This window comes from Eschrichtius robustus, chromosome 13 (genome assembly GCF_028021215.1).
Source record: "Eschrichtius robustus isolate mEscRob2 chromosome 13, mEscRob2.pri, whole genome shotgun sequence".
NCBI lineage: Eukaryota > Metazoa > Chordata > Mammalia > Artiodactyla > Eschrichtiidae > Eschrichtius > Eschrichtius robustus.
Window position 1 is genome coordinate 7,613,633 of NC_090836.1, and position 18,725 is coordinate 7,632,357.

Consider the following 18,725-nt stretch of genomic DNA (forward strand, 5'->3'; position numbering starts at 1 on the left):
TTTTAATTCATTTAAGTTTGTATTTAGACTACATCAAACTAAAAAGTTTCCGCACAGCAAAGGAAACCATCAACAAATGAAAAGGCAACCTACTGAATGGGAGAAAATATTTGCAAATCATGTATCTGATAAGGGGTTAATATTCAAAACATATGTAGAACTCATACAACTTAATAGCAAAAGAAAAAAAATCCTTCCAATTAAAAAGCGGACAGAGGATCTGAATAGACATTTTTGTAAAGAAGGCAAACAGATGGCAAAAAACTACATGAAGAGTTGCTCAACATCACTAATCATTAAGTGATGATTAAGGGAATGCAAATCAAAACCACAGTGAGATATCACCTCACATCTGTTAGAATGGCTGTCATCAAAAAGAGAAGAAATAATTAGTGTTAGTGAGGATCTGGAGAAAAGGAAACCCTCCTACACTGTTGGTAGGAATGTAAATTGGTGCAGCCACTATGGAAAATGGTATGAAGGTTCCTCAAAAAATTAAAAATAGGAACTTCCCTGGTGGTCCAGTGGTTAAGACTCCAGACTCCATGCTCCCAATGCAGGGGGCCCAGGTTCAATCCCTGGTGGGGGAACTAGATCCCACATTTCGCAACTAAAAGAGCCCGCCTGCCGCAAGGAAGATCCCGCATGCTGCAATTAAGACCTGGCGCAGCCAAATAAATAAATAATTTTTTTTTAATCCCCAAATTCTTAAAAAAAACATTAAAAATAGAACTACCATATGATCCAGTGGTTCTATTTCTGCGTATTTATCCAAAGAAAATGAAAACACTAACTAGAAAAGATATATGCTCCCCCACGTTCATTGCAGCAGTATCTACAATAGCCAAGATATGGAAACAACCTAAGTGTCCATGGAATATTACTCAGCCGTAAAAAAGGATGAAATCTTGCCATTTACAGCAACATAAATGGACCTAGAGGGGATTATGCTAAGTGAAGTAAGTCAGGCAAAGAAAGACAAATACTGTATGATCTCACTTATATGTAAAATCTAAAAAAAAAACTCATAGATACAGAGAACAGTTTATTTGTGGTTGCCACAGGCAAAGGTCTGGGGGAGACAAAATAGGAGAAGGGAGTCAAAAGGCACAAACTCCCAGTTATAAAATAAATAAGTTATAGTGATATACAGCATTGACGACTGTAGTTAATAATACTGTATTGCATACTTGAAAGTTGCTAACTTTTAAATTTTAAAAGTTCTCATCACAAGAGAAAAAAATTCTGTAATTGTGTATGATGACAGATGTTAACTAGACTTATTAAGGTAATCATTTCACAGTGTTTACAAATATTGAATCATGTTGTACACCTGAAACCAATATAATGTTGTATATCAATTATACCTCGATAAAAAAAGAAACATTAAAGAAAAAAAGTTTGTATTTAAAAATTGAAGCCGGGTAGACAAAGACAAATACTGTATATTAGCATTTATATGTGGAATCTACCAAATAAAACAAACAAATGAATATAGTAAAATGGAAACAGACACACAGATATTGAGATCAACTAGTGGTTACCCGTGGGGAGAGGGAAGGAAAAATAGGGGTTGGGGATTGAGAGGCACAAACTACTGTGTATAAAATAAATAAGCGACAAGGATGTATTGTACAGCACAGGGAACATAGCCAATATTTTGTAATAACTTTAAATGGAGTATAAGCTGTAAAAATATTGAATCACTACGTTGTACACCTGAAACTAACATAATATTGTAAATCAACTATACTTCAATTAAAAAAAAATTGAAGCAGTGTAAAAAAAAGTTGTAAGTTGTGTAAAATGTTTTTGTTAAACACAGCTTAATTAATAGGACTACATTTCTCCTTGATCGTTGAAAATTTAGTCTCAATTAAGATGTGCTGTAAGTGTAAAATGAAGATTGGATTTTGAAGATCTAATACCAAAAAAAAGAGAATAAAATATCTTACTAATAATTTTTATATTAAATATGTGTTGAAATGAGAATATTCGGGGTATATTAAGTTAAATAAAATATAATATTAAAAGTGACAACTCTTTTTTTTTTCATTTTTTAAATGTAGCTACTGGAAAATTTTTAATTTCATGTGTGACTTATTATATTTCTATTGGACAGAACTGATCTAGACTTTTTCAATAACTTGTTCAAGTTACTTGATTAGGAGATGATGTAATTAAATTTTTGATTTAAGGTAATTCATCTAGCGCTGGTGTGTGATGGATTAACTTTTGAAGATACTGGAGAAGGGAAGAAAGTAATAAAGATCTGGGAGCTGGGATTAGGTCCTTCAGGATCAGTTGGAATAATGAATAGTTAGTTGCAACCCAGTTTAGACAGGAAAATCAACATTTCTCAAATTTTTTCTTTCTTCACCCTGAGAGTTTATTTTCTAAGGTTTTTTCAGATTCAAAGTAAACTCCATCTACACATAACCTAATAAAATAAAATTAACAAATAACATTCTATGCAAAAGTTGTTCGTTATGAGGAATATTACAAATACAGCAAAGAGTAGAATTAGCTTTGGATATCTTTAAAGCAGTCACTAGCTTTTTGTGTGCCTTGAAATGCCATTTACATTGTTCTGTTGAAGAGGTAGTTTTCCCTGTCTTTACTTTGACAAGGTAAATATGTTTACAGCCCTTTGTTCCCTGATTTTAGGATTTTGGATCTGTTTGTCTTCCTGCTTGGTTATCATATTACCAAACATCCTCTCACAGAGCAACCCGAAAAGGAGATTGAGATTCACGGTGGCAGATTACCTGCATTTGGGTCTAAGAGATTTCAGGTCATGATTCATTCATTCCCATTCTTCTAAGCAGACGTCCATTAAACTATTAGGTGGGGATTTCATAACATTCCTCCGCAACCTATTCCATTTTGAAATTTATCCATCACATTTCCTCCGCTGGCATTCTCCCTAGAGACTGGTCACCAGAGCCGTGGCTCCAGACTTGGTGGAGCTTGGAATCTCGTGGTGCCTGCTTCCAAAGTGCACCCAAGACCCCAGTCCCCCAGCCAATCCCCCCAACACATCAGCAAAGAGTCGTATTGAGCAACTGTTATCTGTGGCCCACAGTGAGGGTTGCCTAACTTGGAGGTCCCTGTCACCTTGGGGACAAGTCCGGTTCCTGATCTGGTTTCTGAGAAGCAGGAACTTAATATTAAGTCCCACTTGCTCAAGGACTGTTCATCTCAATATGTTCAGCATACTTTTAGATTCCTGAGATCCAGCTGAATTCCAGTTGTTACCGTTTAAAAATATACATTGATAGAAATGTTCTCTCTCCCTCTAAGCTGCTGAGCTTTCTTATAGGTAATTTTCTCAGACTGAGTTTAGCCAGAGAAAACAGGTTTCAGATCTCTCTCCCCTTCACCCTCCCTCTTTTTCTACCCAGCAGAAAATACCTACAGATTTCAGACATCTAAATCTTGACCCTCGGTATTGTTTCACTACACTGGTTTTACACAAATTATTTGGGACAGGTATAATCCTAGGCCTTTACAATTATTTCATCTGTTCTTTCAATAAATATTGGAAAAATAACTGTGTTCTGGAATTACATTGGAGCCTGCTCTGAGTGAATGAAGGGCAAAAAGACCTACTTTTTACTTTCACTGGTGCCATTTACTCTTGCAAAACATTAAGGAATAATTATTCTAAGGCAAGGGAGAGGGAGAAATAAAAGGCAGTGATTTAGAGCCAAGAATGACATTGTGAGGGAATTCCCTGGCAGTCCAGTGGTTAGGACTCTGTGCTTTCATTGCTAAAGGTGTGGGTTCAATCCCTGGTCAGAGAACTAAGATCCCACAAGCTGTGTGGCCAAAGAAGAATGACATTGTGAGACAAATAATAAATAAAAATCAAAGAATGGAGAAAAGACTCGCTTCACTGAGGCTTCAGGGTCCAGCCTCCAGCCTCCTGGGGCTGCTGAGCACTTATGGGGCTGGTGGGACTGAGGAACCGAATTGCTAATTTTAGTTCACTTAAAATTGAAGCAGTTTAAAATATTTTCCCGTTAAACACAACTTTGTTGTTTTGATTAGAACGACATATTACTTTAGCTGTAGAAAACAGAATCTAAGTGGAGATGTAAGATACACACTGGATTTCAAAGACTTAGTAGGAAAAAAGTAAACTATCTTAATAATTTTTAAATTGATTATAATTTAATCAATTATAGTTTAATATATTTATAAATCAATTATAATTTAATCAAACTCAAATAGTATTATTTTGGCTATATCAGGTCAAATAAAATAATTATTAAAATTAATTATTCTTGTTTCCTATGTTTTTCTTTTAAAAATTTTAATGCGGCCACTTAGAAAACTTCATATTACATAAATGACTCAGATTGAATGTTTATTGGCAGCGCTGCCATACAGAATATTTTGTCCTTTGGCTGCTAAATTCAGTTGCTGTGGTAACTAAAGGGGCCTCTAGGCTCAGGGTTTCCTGGAAGACTGGGAGAGTGGGGGAGGGGAGGAATGACCTCAGGGAAGGTTTTTTTGGATGTCACGTTTCACTCATCGCCAGTTCTCTCAGCTAACGAGATTTAGAAAATATCCTCATTTAGTGGTTTCGTTTTGTAATGTATAAAAATATCGAATCAGTAATGTTGTGCACCTAAAACTAATAAAATAATGTAAGTCAGTGATACTTCAGTTTTCTTAAAAAATCCTCCTTTCAGGAAAGACCACACGATGTGGTCTGTTTCAGGTCCAGTAGTACCAGTTTGAATTCCAGGCTCCCAACCAAAACCCCAAAGGAAGGTGCACTTTCTTCAGTGGCTCCTCTCGCATAGTTCTACCTCTTTACCGGCTTGTCGCACCCCACCCGCTCTTCCCCTGCAGGGCCTGCTAGTCTACAGATTAATAGGCATTAGGAATTTGACCACTGATATTTCCCCCCAGCAAAGCCACCCAACTCCACCTACAGCGAACTTGTCCTCCTTCGTTAACTCTCACACAGGAGCACTTCTCTCTCCTTTTATTTTCCTTCGTCTTCCTCTGCTCCCATTTTTCTTATCTGTTTTTCCTACTCATTTTGCTCACTTTGCTTGTATGGCTTAGAAATCAGATATTTATCCTACCCTTTTCTTTCAAGAAATTCACAGCCCAGAAGGAATAGGATATTGCTAATTATCTCCAGTTGTGTGAGAATCCGTTGGCCTCGTCCCTGTTTAATGTTTTAAGTGGAAGAAGGGAAGCACCATAAATTCCTTGAGGGCCAGGACTTTTCTGTCCTATATACTGATGAATCCGCAACTTCGGATGCGTAGTTTGTGCTCTGCAAATACCTGTTTAACGGAATTTGATCATTGTCCTCTCTCTAGGCACTGTAAACCCGAGACTAGAGGCAAAACACTGCAGAAAGGGTAGAATTCAGAATGGGTGGGGAGTTGGTGAATGCCATATTTTCAGGAGTTTGGATTGTGTCCCGTGGGCAGCTGATTCTCTCCTTTCTGCAGCCCAGGAGAGTTGGTTTGGCTCCTAGACATTCAGGTTTTCTCCCAGGAGAGAGTAGTAGAGCCAAAAATTCTTCCAATTCTTCCTTCATTCGCTTTCCTTCTCTCACTCAGACTGTCCTTCCCTCCCCTTCAAGATTGTAGACACAGCCTACAATCAAAGAGCAGCTGATAAATTCATAGGAGTAGGAATAGTTTCTGTTTACACTCCGTCAAACAACGTTAACTCTCATCTAGTAGCACCCACTCGACTTTGCTTTATATAGAGAGCGTTTATTCTCATCTCTTTACGGATTGATTCAGTTCTGAGCGCTTGCGAGAGCAAAAAATAAAGTGTATCTGCCCTCCCTCCAGGCTTTTCTGGTAGCATTTTTGTCTGTGAAACTAAGAGGCTGTAGCTGCTCTTAGAAGAGGGAAGGAGGATGAGCTTAGAAAAAAAAAAAAAAACAAAAAACCACGGAGTAGGGAGGGTGGAGGATGTGGTTTTAAAGAGATGGGGGGGGGTGTTGTCTAGGGTGGGGGCAGAGCTTGAGGTCACAAAATTCCGGGAGGTCCGGAGATCACTGGGGGCGGGGGTGGGGTGGGGCTGGGGGCTTGTCGCCCAGGCTCCGCCCTTTGCGGAGCTTATAAATAGGTGCCCATCCTAAGGGTGCGTGAGGAGACGTTGGAGCGGTACCGAGGATCTGCCGGAAAACTTGCTGCAGAGAAGGACATTTTTGAGGTTTTGTTGGCTGGAAGAGGGGTCTCTGGAATCCCACCTCTAGATCTTTATTGAAGATTTGAAAGGAATTAATTTAGGGCCATGGGGACAGCGAAGGTAAGAGCGATACAATTACTGGGTTTTGCTTGTTTGGAGTACGCTCCGAAAGGCAAGCCTTAACGGTGATGGCTGTGCTCTCTTTTATACGGAGTCACCTAGCCATCTTAAAGCCTTTCCATTTCTTCCCCAGCCTGCAGTTCCCACCAGTTCTCTTTGGATGTCATTTCCTATAAAGGATTTATCCCCGTTTGATTCACCTTCCTGTGGTAGGGAAAGTCACCTGGAGACTTTTTTTTTTCTTTTTCTTTAGTACAATTACAGGCTACTGAGAATGTGAGGATGAAACGGTTGAGTGTTCAGGGGATCAGGGGCTGCTTGGTTGTGTTGATTACGAGTGTGGGTCTGAGAACCAGCAAGAGGATTTCTCTGGAAGCCTTAGACCTTGAAAGGACCTGGGATTTGTTTTGGGACCTGGGTCGGTGTCCAGCCATCTGTTCTATGACCTATGGGATTCCCTGGATACTAAGGAGAGAGAATTCCAGTTGTCCTCCCTGTTGTGGTTGATTGTGAGTGCACAATATATTAATGTATTACTGTGTGTTATGGATGCAGTATTTGTAGGGAGAAAGGTATTTTCATTCACTAAGGTAGCTTACTTGAAAATAAAAGAAGAGAAGGGATGAAAAAGTGGGAAGGCCCTCAAGAATAGTAAATGATGAGAGAAATAGAAGAGGTTTTTACTAAAAGGAGAGGATTAAACAGAAAGCGGTGCCCTGGCGGGGCTTCAGGGCTACTAGATGCCTGGGAGGCAAGGTCAATTTGGGGAACTGAAACTCCTGGCCTGCCACTGTCTGACCTGAGAGGGAAGGAGTTTAAGATGAGGAAGGGTTGGGGTTCTCAGGCGTAAAAATTGAGCTACCTTGAGGTGGAAAGTAAGATCACGCCCACTGGAATTATTCCCAGCAAGGTGAGTGATGACTGGGTTGATTACTGCACGGCCCCTCACAAAATGTCTCCATCTGGGGTTGGGAGTGAGCTTGTGCTCGCCCCCTGGTGGTTGGGTGGGGGATAGCAGTACATTATTAAGTGAACGGGAAGAATTTCAGATGGGACCAAGGATACAGTAGGTTGATCCTGTATATTACGTGATGCAGTTAAGAGCAGCCTGGTGATGACGACACACCACCAGTACTCGGGCTTCTGTGGAATCTGGGGTACGGGTGAGCGTACGCTGGATCTAGCTGTTTCCAGAGTCAATTGTTCTTAGCAATCACAATTTTTTCTATGCCTGAGCACAGTTCTATGCTCGCTCTTACCTGGGGCTGTTTTTTGAATACTTCCAAACCGACTAACCCAGTTCTGTTAACTTCTCCCTTCTCCCAAATTTTCTTGCCACTTTCCCCAAGTTTACTCTGCACGCTCACCTATGTATTTCCAGATAAGCTCTTCAGTTCTTTCGTGTTCCTCATTCATTACCTAAATCGTTAAGTTTTTGTTGTTTTCATACCACTCACAGGCTGAGTTCTCCTGATATATACATCTCCTTCATAAGAGTCAATTATCCATCAAGAGTTTAGACTGTTTCTTCTCTCCTCCCTCCCCCCCAGGTCACCGCCCCTCTGATCTTTGCCATCACGATTGCTACAATAGGCTCTTTCCAGTTTGGCTACAACACTGGAGTCATCAATGCTCCTGAGGTGGTGAGTGCCAGGCAGCTAGAGTTTGGAATAGGGTAATTATTCCTTTAGGTAGGGTTTCCAGAATTAACAAGTTTAGACAGACTTGGTAGGTAGCTTGGCTAAGACCTAGAGGGGGAATGATATTGGTGGGGGTCTAATTGAATCATTGATCAAGGCAAAAGGCTCAGGGGCTCCCTGTACCCTGGACTGTACCCATTCTTCCTCTCACCCTATGGTGATACACTTCCTTTATTATCCCTTAGGGGTTAGTTACAAAGTCTCAGGGCGGGAGGGTGGTTGGGATAGTCACTGAACAAGAGTACATCAGTACTACCTACTGGAATTTTCAGGACAAATAAAAAATTATTCTTTTCAGAGCTGGTAACATTAACTCCAGTGTATTACCTGTCTCTTCCATTGCCATCTATTTATTCCCTTGATCCGCTACCTAGAAAGTAACTGTAATGCTGTTCTCTTAGGGAGGGGAAGATCCCCAATGTTTGTTTCTTTTCTCATCCAGTTGTAACGGTCTCCTCTCCCACCAACCATTTTAATTTGCAGATCATAAAGGACTTTCTCAATTACACTTTGCAAGAGAGGTTAAAAAACCCTCCCTCTGAGGTGCTGCTCACGTCCCTGTGGTCCTTGTCTGTGGCCATCTTCTCCGTTGGTGGTATGATTGGGTCCTTTTCTGTTGGACTCTTTGTCAACCGGTTTGGCAGGTATTAATACTTTTTTTCTTTTTTTTTTTTGTCTGAGTTGGGTCTTCGTTGCTGCGCGCAGGCTTTCTCTAGTTGCGGTGAGCGGGGGCTACTCTTCGTTGCGGTGCGCAGGCTTCCCATTGAGGTAGCTTCTCTTGTTGCGGAGCTCAGGCCCTAGGCGCGCGGGCCTCAGTGGTTGTGGCGCACGGGCTTAGCTGCTCCGCGGCATGTGGGATCCTCCCAGACCAGGGCTCGAACCTGTGTTCCCTGCATTGGCAGGCGGATTCTCAACCACTGTGCCACCAGGGAAGTCCCAGTTTGGCAGCTCTTGATCAGAAACTGGGCAGGGAAGGGGGCTATACTGGTTGCATTGAGGACAAGTATCGAGGCTTAGAGCAGGGAGGTGATGATGCGTTTGAATGAGAGCACCTCAAATTCCCATCAAGGGAAAACTAGTCCCACAGATTGCTGGGCTCCAACCCAGATTCAGGCCTAATGGTTAGTCTGGGGTAGGGTGGGACAATTTTAATTTCTAGCAAATTTCTAGCTGATGCTGTTAGTTTGTGGACCACTTTGAGAACAACTGGCCTTAAAGTGCTTGCTAAAATCCTAGCCTACAGATAGGACGTAGAGGGGAGAATCTTAAACAAGTTCTCTAGGTGAGTTTTATGCATACTGAGGTGTAAGAACCATTGATCTTGATTATCTATCCCAACCAGATATGTTCTGATAGTAGAAAGTGGAAAAATTAGACCAAAAGATATATGAGCCTGGAGAAGAGTAGAATGATTAGGAAAGAAGGGGGAGATCAGGTCTATTTTGCTAACTTCACTTGTTTTTGTTTTTATTTATTTATTTATTTATTTGGCTGCATTGGGTCTAAGTTGCTGCATGGGGGCTTTCTCTAGTTGCGGTGCGTGGACTTCTCATTGCGGTGGCTTCCCTTGTTGTGGAGCACGGGCTCTAGGCACGCGGGCTTCAGTAGTTGTGGCACGTGGGCTTCAGTAGTTGTGGCTCACGGGCTCTAGAGCACAGGCTCAGTAGCTGTGGTGTACGGGCTTAGTGCTCCACGGCATGTGGGATCTTCCCGGACCAGGGCTCGAACCCGTGTCCCCTTCATTGGCAGGCGGATTCTTAACCACTGCGCTACCAGGGAGGTCCCACTTCACTTGTTTTTGTTTAATCTTTCAGGCGCAATTCAATGCTTATTGTCAACCTGTTGGCCATCGCTGGTGGCTGCCTTATGGGGTTCTGCAAAATAGCGGAGTCAGTTGAAATGCTGATCCTGGGCCGACTGGTTATTGGCCTCTTCTGTGGACTCTGCACAGGATTCGTGCCCATGTACATTGGAGAGATATCTCCCACTGCCCTGCGTGGGGCCTTTGGCACGCTCAACCAGCTGGGCATTGTTATTGGGATTCTGGTGGCCCAGGTACTCTGGAACTTATTGAGTGTTAGTTTCCCAACTCATTAAATGCATTTACATAGAGAAGACAGTCAAGAGAATGTCTGGCACAGAGAACTGTATTCAATATCCTATGATAAACCGTAATGGAAACGAATATATTTTTTTTTAAAAAAATATATCTATGCATAACCGAATCACTGTGCTGTACAGCAGTAATTAACACAACATTGTAAATCAACTATACTTCAATTTAAAAAAAGAACATCTGGCACATATTCAACTATATATGTTTCAGATATTAATTAATATTACCATAGTTCACAGACGGCTAAGGAAGCAGGCAGGGTAGAAAAAGTAGTAGAGACTATCTTTTCCCGTGATAAAAGAACAGATGATCTTCTGAACGTTTTTTTTAAATCAACTTGTAGCCTGTAAAGTATGGAATTTATAGTATTGTCTTTGTCTGGTTTCTAGATCTTTGGGCTAAACATCATCTTGGGGACTAAAGAGCTTTGGCCCCTGCTCCTGGGCTTCACCATCATCCCGGCCATCCTCCAATGTGCCTCCCTTCCATTTTGCCCTGAAAGTCCTAGATTCTTGCTCATTAACAGAAAAGAAGAGGAGAGCGCTAAGGAGAGTGAGTACCCTTCACACCTTCACTGTAGGAATCTTAGGCTTGTGGTTCGTTTTAGGATGAGGACATTGGATCTGGTTTTTGTCATCTCCTTTCCCTGTCTGATTATGCTTAAGTCAGAAACTTGCAGCCCCTGAAGGATGGGGTGAGAAGGCGAGTTAAAACCAGATGCTGATTGAGCCGCCAGATGCAGGGCTCATCTGGGCGGCTTCTTCCCATCCGTCTCATGGGGAAAAGGAATTCGGGACAGCATCTTATCATTAACCTTTCCTCTTCATGCTTTTCACCAGTTCTCCAGCGATTGTGGGGCACCCAGGATGTGGCTCAGGACATCCAGGAGATGAAAGATGAGAGTATAAGAATGGCACAGGAAAAAAAAGTCACTGTGGTGGAGCTCTTCCGAGCCCCCAGCTACCGACAGCCCATCATCATCTCCATCATGCTCCAGCTCTCTCAGCAGCTCTCGGGGATCAACGCTGTGAGTGCCCACTTGCATGTCAAACGTGTCCTACAGTATTCCACTTAAAACACCTGACCAGAGGTGAATAGCATTGGCTGTTGCTCACCTTCTTTTATATCCAGGGGTCCCCCACAATGCTTGCCACAGAGCAGCCTCTCAGAAAATGCTCTTTATCCAGGTTTCCATTTCGTTTTTTAAATTTTTTCATTTTTATTTATTTATTTTTTAATTTTTTTGGTCAGATCTTAGTTCCCCAACCAGGGATCAAACCCATGCCCCCTGTAGTGGAAGCACGGAGTCCTAACCATTGGACTGCCAGGGAATTCCCTATTTCTTAAAATTATCTATAGTACATGTTTTCCATGTGGAAAGATGAGAGAATCAATTAAAAGTTTGTCACCCTTAGCCTTGGAACTTATAGTTAACATTTGTCCTCTTCCAGATTTTTTTTTAATATATAGAGTATCACAATTTATCAATTTTTATTAATCCTCTTTTTTTGACCACTCATTTTAAAAATTTTCAGTCCTCTTTAACTCTGATCTGTCTTATTACATAATGTTATCAGTGATAACGTAGGCCATATAATCAAAGCAGATCTGAGAGTTGATACACCTTGGGTTTTTTCCCAGGACTGTGCAATCTAAAATCAGTGTAAAGCCCTGGGTAGCAATTAGGAGGTGTGTGGGCACACAGGCAAATTCAGAGTGAGCTGGGCTTATCATTCTCTATATTTTTTACAACTTAGAATAGTGACTATGATAGTTAAGTGTGAGGCAAAATGGAAGCTAGCAGTGGGCAGGTAGCCATAGTATTCTATGCAAAACTCAGCTTCTGCTCTTGAGTCTTGGTTGTGGGCAGAGAGGGCATTCCTACACCTATCCTTTTGCAGATAAAATATTTGGATATGAAGAACACCCACCCCTGTCCCCCTTCTAAGTACTGATTCACGCCCTAAGGGTTTCCCATCATAATGTGATCAGTGTGATCAAATCGTTTTGTGACAAAGCGTTTTGCAAAACACGTGATAACTCAGAATACTAAGTTTGTCCTTAGCCTTTTCTCCCTAACGCACCACAAGGATACTTGTGTTTGAAATAGCAGTGCATCTCCTGAGGACTTAGAGGCTGTTATATCAGACCTTGGGAGGAAAGACAGTTTGAAAAAGCCTCTCAGGTGGTTTTGATGGATCTCAATCTCAAATTTCCACATTTGAAAAACCACCGTAATCAAATATACTCTCAAGACTTTCCAGAACAGCGAGGCTGGGACTAGAGTGAGGTGTCCAGATACAAGACATGTCCTGAGAAGGACCGCCTTCTTCAATTCTATACCCCAGGTGCCTGCTTGCCTGCCCCCAGTCGAAGCCCTGCAAAACAGGATCAGAAAAAGACCACCCTGGGAAAGTTACAAATGATAGATGAGTGCTCTGCGGCAGGACCTACCCATCCCCCAGCCCCTACCCCCGCCCTTTCAGGAAATGGTGTGTGAAAGTCAGTTTTCCAACCTACCTTTGAACAAACGATGTTTTCTAATTTCCCTTAAAGGCAGAGGGGTAAGAGGCTGGATAGTGTTTACCCAGCAGAGTAAACTGCCTTTAGGTAAGATGATGTGGCCTAGCTCCATGGCACCAGGCAGGAAGATTTTACTGTAAGAAGTTTGCTTGAGATGCGTATATACGTGTTAGGTTTTTGATCTGTGAGCTTTTATATAAGGAAGAGAATTGGCATACCTATTCATCTCTAGTTTTAACTGTTCAAACTTCTTTCCTCACAAGCTTTATATTATTAAATATTCTTCATTTTTGTTTTGTTTTTTTAATTCCATGCTTCTCTCCTAAAGCAGCAGTTTTCATTGAGGATGACACTCCACATCTCAGTTTCCAAGAGCTCAGCCTGAATCTTATTTTGGAAAATATACATAGTTTCTGTCTTAGGTTGGTAGGGATTTGAAGACTTGTTTCTGGAGACGGTCACTCCCATTGTCGGAGCATATGTTCATCAAAAAGTCTGATGAACACTGGCTGCTACGAGGGCAGGTACTCTGGGTGAAATCATAAACCCCTAAACCAAACCTGAGGGACTGAGCGATCTAGATCCTGTTCCCTTGTTATCTTGAGGTCTGAGACCAATGTTTTGACATCTCTTTAGCTGTGGTAGTTGTAGCAGCCCTACGTATTAGCACAGTGTTGAGCAAATAATAAAAATAGTATACATTAAATTGTAGTTTATTTAATAGTGTATATTCAATTAAAATAATAGCTGGTGTTATTTCGTAAAACACTTGCAAAGACCTAGTTCCTGGAATTCCAGCCCAAGTTCTGCTTCTAAATCACGATCAGGCTGAGGTTACTCTTCAGTTTCTTCACTATCAAGTGGAGACATCAATGCCTGTCATTGTTGGTCGGGGTGGGAGTTGGAGTAAGTCTATTGGAACAGTGTAATTGAAAAACTTAAAGGGACTTAAGCCTTTATATGTAAGTTACTAAAGTAAACTTAAGGAAGAGACTAAATGGAGCAGTAAGAATAAGCATAGTGGGGCTTCCCTGGTGGCACAGTGGTTGAGAGTCCGCCTGCCAATGCGGGGGACGCGGGTTCGAGCCCTGGTCTGGGAGGATCCCACATGCCGCGGAGCGGCTAGGCCCGTGAGCCACAACTACTGAGCCTGCGCGTCTGGAGCCTGTGCTCCGCAGCGGGAGAGGCCGCGATAGTGAGAGGCCCGTGCACCGCGATGAAGAGTGGCCCCCACTTGCCACAACAAGAGAAAGCCCTCGCACAGAAACGAAGACCCAACACAGCCAAAAATAAATAAATAAATAAATAAATAAATAAATAAATAAGCAAGCCGCTAGTGTGTATTTGGACCAATTAAAAAAAAAAAAAAAGAATAAGCATAGTTAGAAGGAAAAGAAAGCGGAAATAAGTAGCTAGAATTGAAGACAATTGAAGAAGAGAATAGAGATAAGATACAGAAGATCATTCGTTTGCAGAAAAGATACCGTGATTGAACAAAAATCCCTGGGAAGTACTCCTTAACTTCTGGGACTTTTTTGAGTTGATTTTTTGGAGGGTTCCGTGTAACTGCTATGCACAATTGTATTTCACAGTTGCATCTTTTGTTCCCTGTTAGGTGTTCTATTACTCGACAGGAATCTTCAAAGATGCAGGTGTCAAGGAGCCGATCTATGCCACTATTGGTGCAGGCGTGGTTAATACCATCTTCACCGTGGTTTCTGTAAGTTGGATGTTTTGATCATTGTTGAGGTGGGAGAAGAATTCTTGCTACACACGTTCAAGGATGGGTTGCATGTCCTTCCACACCCCCCTTCTGTCATTTAGTTAAACCTTTTTTTGTTTAATTCCTTTTGGGGCAAAAGGGCTATTGAATGATGGGTAAAACAGTCTTCACTCTTCAAACAAGTAGGGAGTGGTTGGGCGAGAGGAAGTATAGAGGGGATTATGTAGGATGCTTTTAACTAGAAGCTGGAAGAGAGGAAGTGTGACTATAACAGGTACCCTGCTGTTGATCAGGCAGATTCCAGAGCTCATATAGTTGTTTTCATGAAAGGGAATGCAGATGTTTCTTTTTTATTCTTTTAGGTGTTCCTGGTAGAAAAGGCAGGGAGGAGGACGCTGCACCTGATAGGCCTTGGAGGGATGGCTTTTTGTTCCGTCCTCATGACCATTTCTTTGTTATTAAAGGTGAGCGCTCTTTGCGGTGGAAGGGGGTGGTGCGGAAAGGTGAGGGGGTGGGTAGTTGAGGTTTGGAGATCATACAAATGACATTTGGGAGAGGCAACATGCCCAGAGTTTTAAGACAAGTGGATTATCAGAGATAGATAATTAAATTGCTATAATTCCTATATCTATATAACATATAGTTTGTAAAATACATTATCTCATTTAATTCTTAAAGAAATCTTGAGGTCATTATTCCCCTTTTACAGCTGATAAAATGGTCTCAGTGCAGAATGACATTTGTGATCACACTGCTAGGTTTCAAAGACCCGAGGCTTCTAGGACTTCCCTGGTGGTCCAGTGGTTAAGACTCTGCACTCAATGAAGGGGGCACGGGTTCAATCCCTGATCGGGGAACTAAGATACCACATGCCATATGGTGAGGCCAAAAAAAAAAAAAGAAGAAAGAAACAAGGACCTAAGGCTTCTAGGTCCAGTAACTCCTTTATACCACGGGACAGAAGGAACTTTTCATTATTAGTCAGTCCTCATCTCTGGGAAGCTGGATGCTGCCTGGGGCATGCTGTCTCTAATACTAACTTTCCTTTGTTCCTTTCTCGTAGGATAATTATGGTTGGATGAGCTTTATCTGTATTGGGGCCATCTTGGCCTTCGTGGCCTTCTTTGAAATTGGCCCAGGCCCCATTCCCTGGTTTATTGTGGCTGAACTCTTCGGCCAGGGACCCCGCCCGGCTGCCATGGCAGTGGCTGGTTGTTCCAACTGGACTTCCAACTTTTTGGTTGGACTGCTCTTCCCCTCAGCTGCAGTAAGTAACTTAAAACTCACCCAGCCCATCTTGAAACCAGCTAATACATAGTTCTGCCTAGAAACAGAATGGTAATAATAAGCCTTAGGATTCCAAACCAATATTTAAAATCCATCATTTGGCTTAGCATTAATGGCTTTATGATGTTAATGATGAGATAGGTCCTATTATAAAATGGCCTAGAGCTGATTTGTTAAGTAAAGGAACTAGCAGTGGACATCTAGAATGCATTCCCAGTTTCCATGAGTCTTTCAGAAACCCAGATCTTAAAACTCATAATCAAAAGGCCTAAAATACTCAATAGGTATTTGGAAACAGCTAACTTCAATGACTAGGAAAAGGAATGACAAAAAATGGCAGGGAAATACAGTAAGTTACCAGTGAAATCATAAACAAGTCTCTGAAGAAACCTTACTGTCTTCATGAAGTCTAGAAGGGTTATGGCTTCAGGCCTATTGGAAATACGATTGTGAAGGAAACGAGTTTGTCAGTGACCAGATTTTTACACCGACTCTCCTTTTTTTGTGTCCTTTGACTAGTTCTATTTAGGAGCCTATGTTTTCATTGTCTTCACCGGCTTCCTTGTTATCTTCTGGATCTTCACCTTCTTCAAAGTCCCTGAGACTCGTGGCAGGACTTTTGAGGAAATTACACGAGCCTTTGAAGGGCAGGTGCTGGCGGGTAACCGAGATGAGAAAGGTCCCATCGTAGAGATGAACAGCATCCAGCCCACCAAGGACACCAACGTCTAAGCAGTGCCTCCTTCCCACCTCCCTCCTGCCATGAAAACGCAACCTCTCCCTAAGCAAGAGAGAGACCTCATCAGGTTGTAACCCAGGACTGTTTCTGAATGCTGCTACTCAATTCTTTTCTCATCCCACACACTCATGGGCGCTCAGAGGATCCCAACGCTGGGGTTAGTTGTTATCTTCAAAGGCGTTTAAAAATTTCATTTCTTGGACATTCTCTTCTGTTCAGGAGAGACCAAGTGAACCTGCCTTCATTTCAGGAGGGATTGGCTGCTTGGCATATGACAACTTTGCCAGCTCTTGCTCCCTTAGGTTCTACTATCGTCTCTCGAGGGCCCTTAGGGGAGTGGGCATGAGGCTGCAGTTCCTCCAACCTCAACTTACCAGGAAGCAGATACACATAAGAATGTGGAGGGCAGAGAGGGATTCCATAAGACCGTCTTCCTCACTTCCATACGGCTCTGCAGAGCAAACTAACTTGAGTTTTATTTATTTTATCTTTTGGCTTTATTGCATAAATATTTATTTTTGTAAGTATAAAGTAATTTTACCAAATAATGAAAGCATAAGGAAATTGAGGTTAGAGGGAGGTGCTTAAAGAGGTTATACGGTGGAAGATTTAATACCGAAGAGGTTAAGGTGCAATAAGAAGGGACAAATTTAGGGAGAAATGTGATGCATTGTTGGAGGGTGTATGATGTGTGTGAGGTTTGCACGTTGCCTCTTAACAATTTCTGTCCTTCAGGTGAAAACTCAGATTTCTCAGAAAAGTCATGTGCCTGTCTAAAGAAGCTATTAGTTTCCTTTGGAACTTTTTCCTTTGTTTAAGATTATATGTAGTATTACTTGAAATCTAGGATTATCACTAAGATGGGCATTGTAGTTAATGGTAGTTGATGGGTTCTAATTTTGGATGGAGTCCAGAGAAGGGATGGTTATTTCTAGAAATCCTCTCTCCCCTCACTGGACCAAACGGCTTCTTTGTAGTGAACTCACTTTTTTTTTTTTTTTTAAATACTCCTATCATCTGGTGGGAGAGCCTTCTAAATGAACAAGCCAAAATATTGGTTCTTGGTAGAGGTTCGTTATTTCTTCAGTTTGTTCTTTAGAAGATTTTAGATGTTGATTTTTATTTTGTTTTAAGCCATAGCTTTAAAAGAATTCAGAGATGTTCATAGCTACCTTGGAATTTGTAACCTCAGCTCTGGGAGAGGATTTTTCCAGAACGATTATTATCCAGTTGAAGTATGTTGTTACATTAGGGTCATCTCATGCTCGTTTATGTCTGTTACCATGTCAAGTTACCCTTGTTACCATGTTACCATAGTATTATGTCAAGTGCCCTTCCAGGGACTTGAACTTTCCCACAGACCACACTCGACAGTATGCGTGGATGTGCAGTGGAGCCCACACTTGAGCGTGAGTGTATGTGCACTGTCACCTTGCTCTGGGTGGAAGTAGTTTATGGGTAACTTGTTTCCTCTATGTTCCTAAGGCCCCCTTTTGGATAGAATGTGTTCAAACTCATTCCTATGTATGTCGATAGCACTGCCTCTGCTGGGTGGAATTTGAATCTATGGTTTTCTTTCAGACTTTAGAGTTCGGTCTCATGTGGCTGCCTTTCCTTGTTGGAGAGGAAGGGGAGAACTCCCTAAATTTTGAGACTGAGAGTGGAGGACTCGCTCCATGCTCCGACAACAGGGAGAGACAGGAAAGCGTGTGACATCGGGACTCGGTGCCTCTGGGGGGTGCTGGAGGGGAGTCACGGGGGAGAGGGAGGCATTCTTTGAAGGCGGTAAGAAACAAACTGAAGCTTCTATCTCTGCGGCGGTTCAGAGAGTTAGGTGAGATGGAGGGGTTTACACTTGCCAGAGGCCACGGACACCTCTACGCCCATCCAGTTACCCAGTATTTTTAGAAATGGAGATTGGGCCCTTCTTCCCTTTTTCATATGTTGCTTGATCTCCCTTTCCCTCTTTGGTGCTTACATATTTCAGGTCCTTCAGCCAAACCCTTGCCTGTTGCCATTGTTTTGGTTCTAAGTTCTCACCATTCCCTCTGGTCCTTGAGCCTTTGGATAAAAACTCACAGAGCCATGGGGTGGGGCTTTGCTGGAACAGCTGAGTTTCCTCTAACTGCACCTCTGCTCTGGCTCCTCGAAACTAGTGGGTTGGCAGTCATGCAGTGTGGAAGTCTTCCCATTCCTCAGTGACCAGATTGTGAATAATTTCCAAACGGATTTTCTATTATTGTTACTATGGTTCTTTGTTTTGAAATAAAAATTCTGAATGTATATATAACATCACAGACTTGGTTTTTTTGTTGTTTTGGTCCTTCCTGTGACAACAAAATC

General features: G+C 42.0%; 1 protein-coding gene across 1 annotated transcript; it reads left to right on the plus strand.

The window, feature by feature from the left end:
• Positions 1–6,121: 6,121 nt before the first annotated feature.
• On the plus strand, positions 6,122–18,672 carry SLC2A3 (solute carrier family 2 member 3). The gene is made up of 10 exons (XM_068561227.1): positions 6,122–6,294; positions 7,845–7,937; positions 8,478–8,638; positions 9,809–10,049; positions 10,500–10,662; positions 10,950–11,137; positions 14,249–14,353; positions 14,719–14,820; positions 15,420–15,623; positions 16,163–18,672. The coding sequence occupies exons 1-10, from the start codon at positions 6,280–6,282 to the stop codon at positions 16,373–16,375; spliced, it is 1,485 nt and encodes a 494-aa protein (XP_068417328.1). The 5' UTR covers positions 6,122–6,279; the 3' UTR covers positions 16,376–18,672.
• Positions 18,673–18,725: the final 53 nt, after the last annotated feature.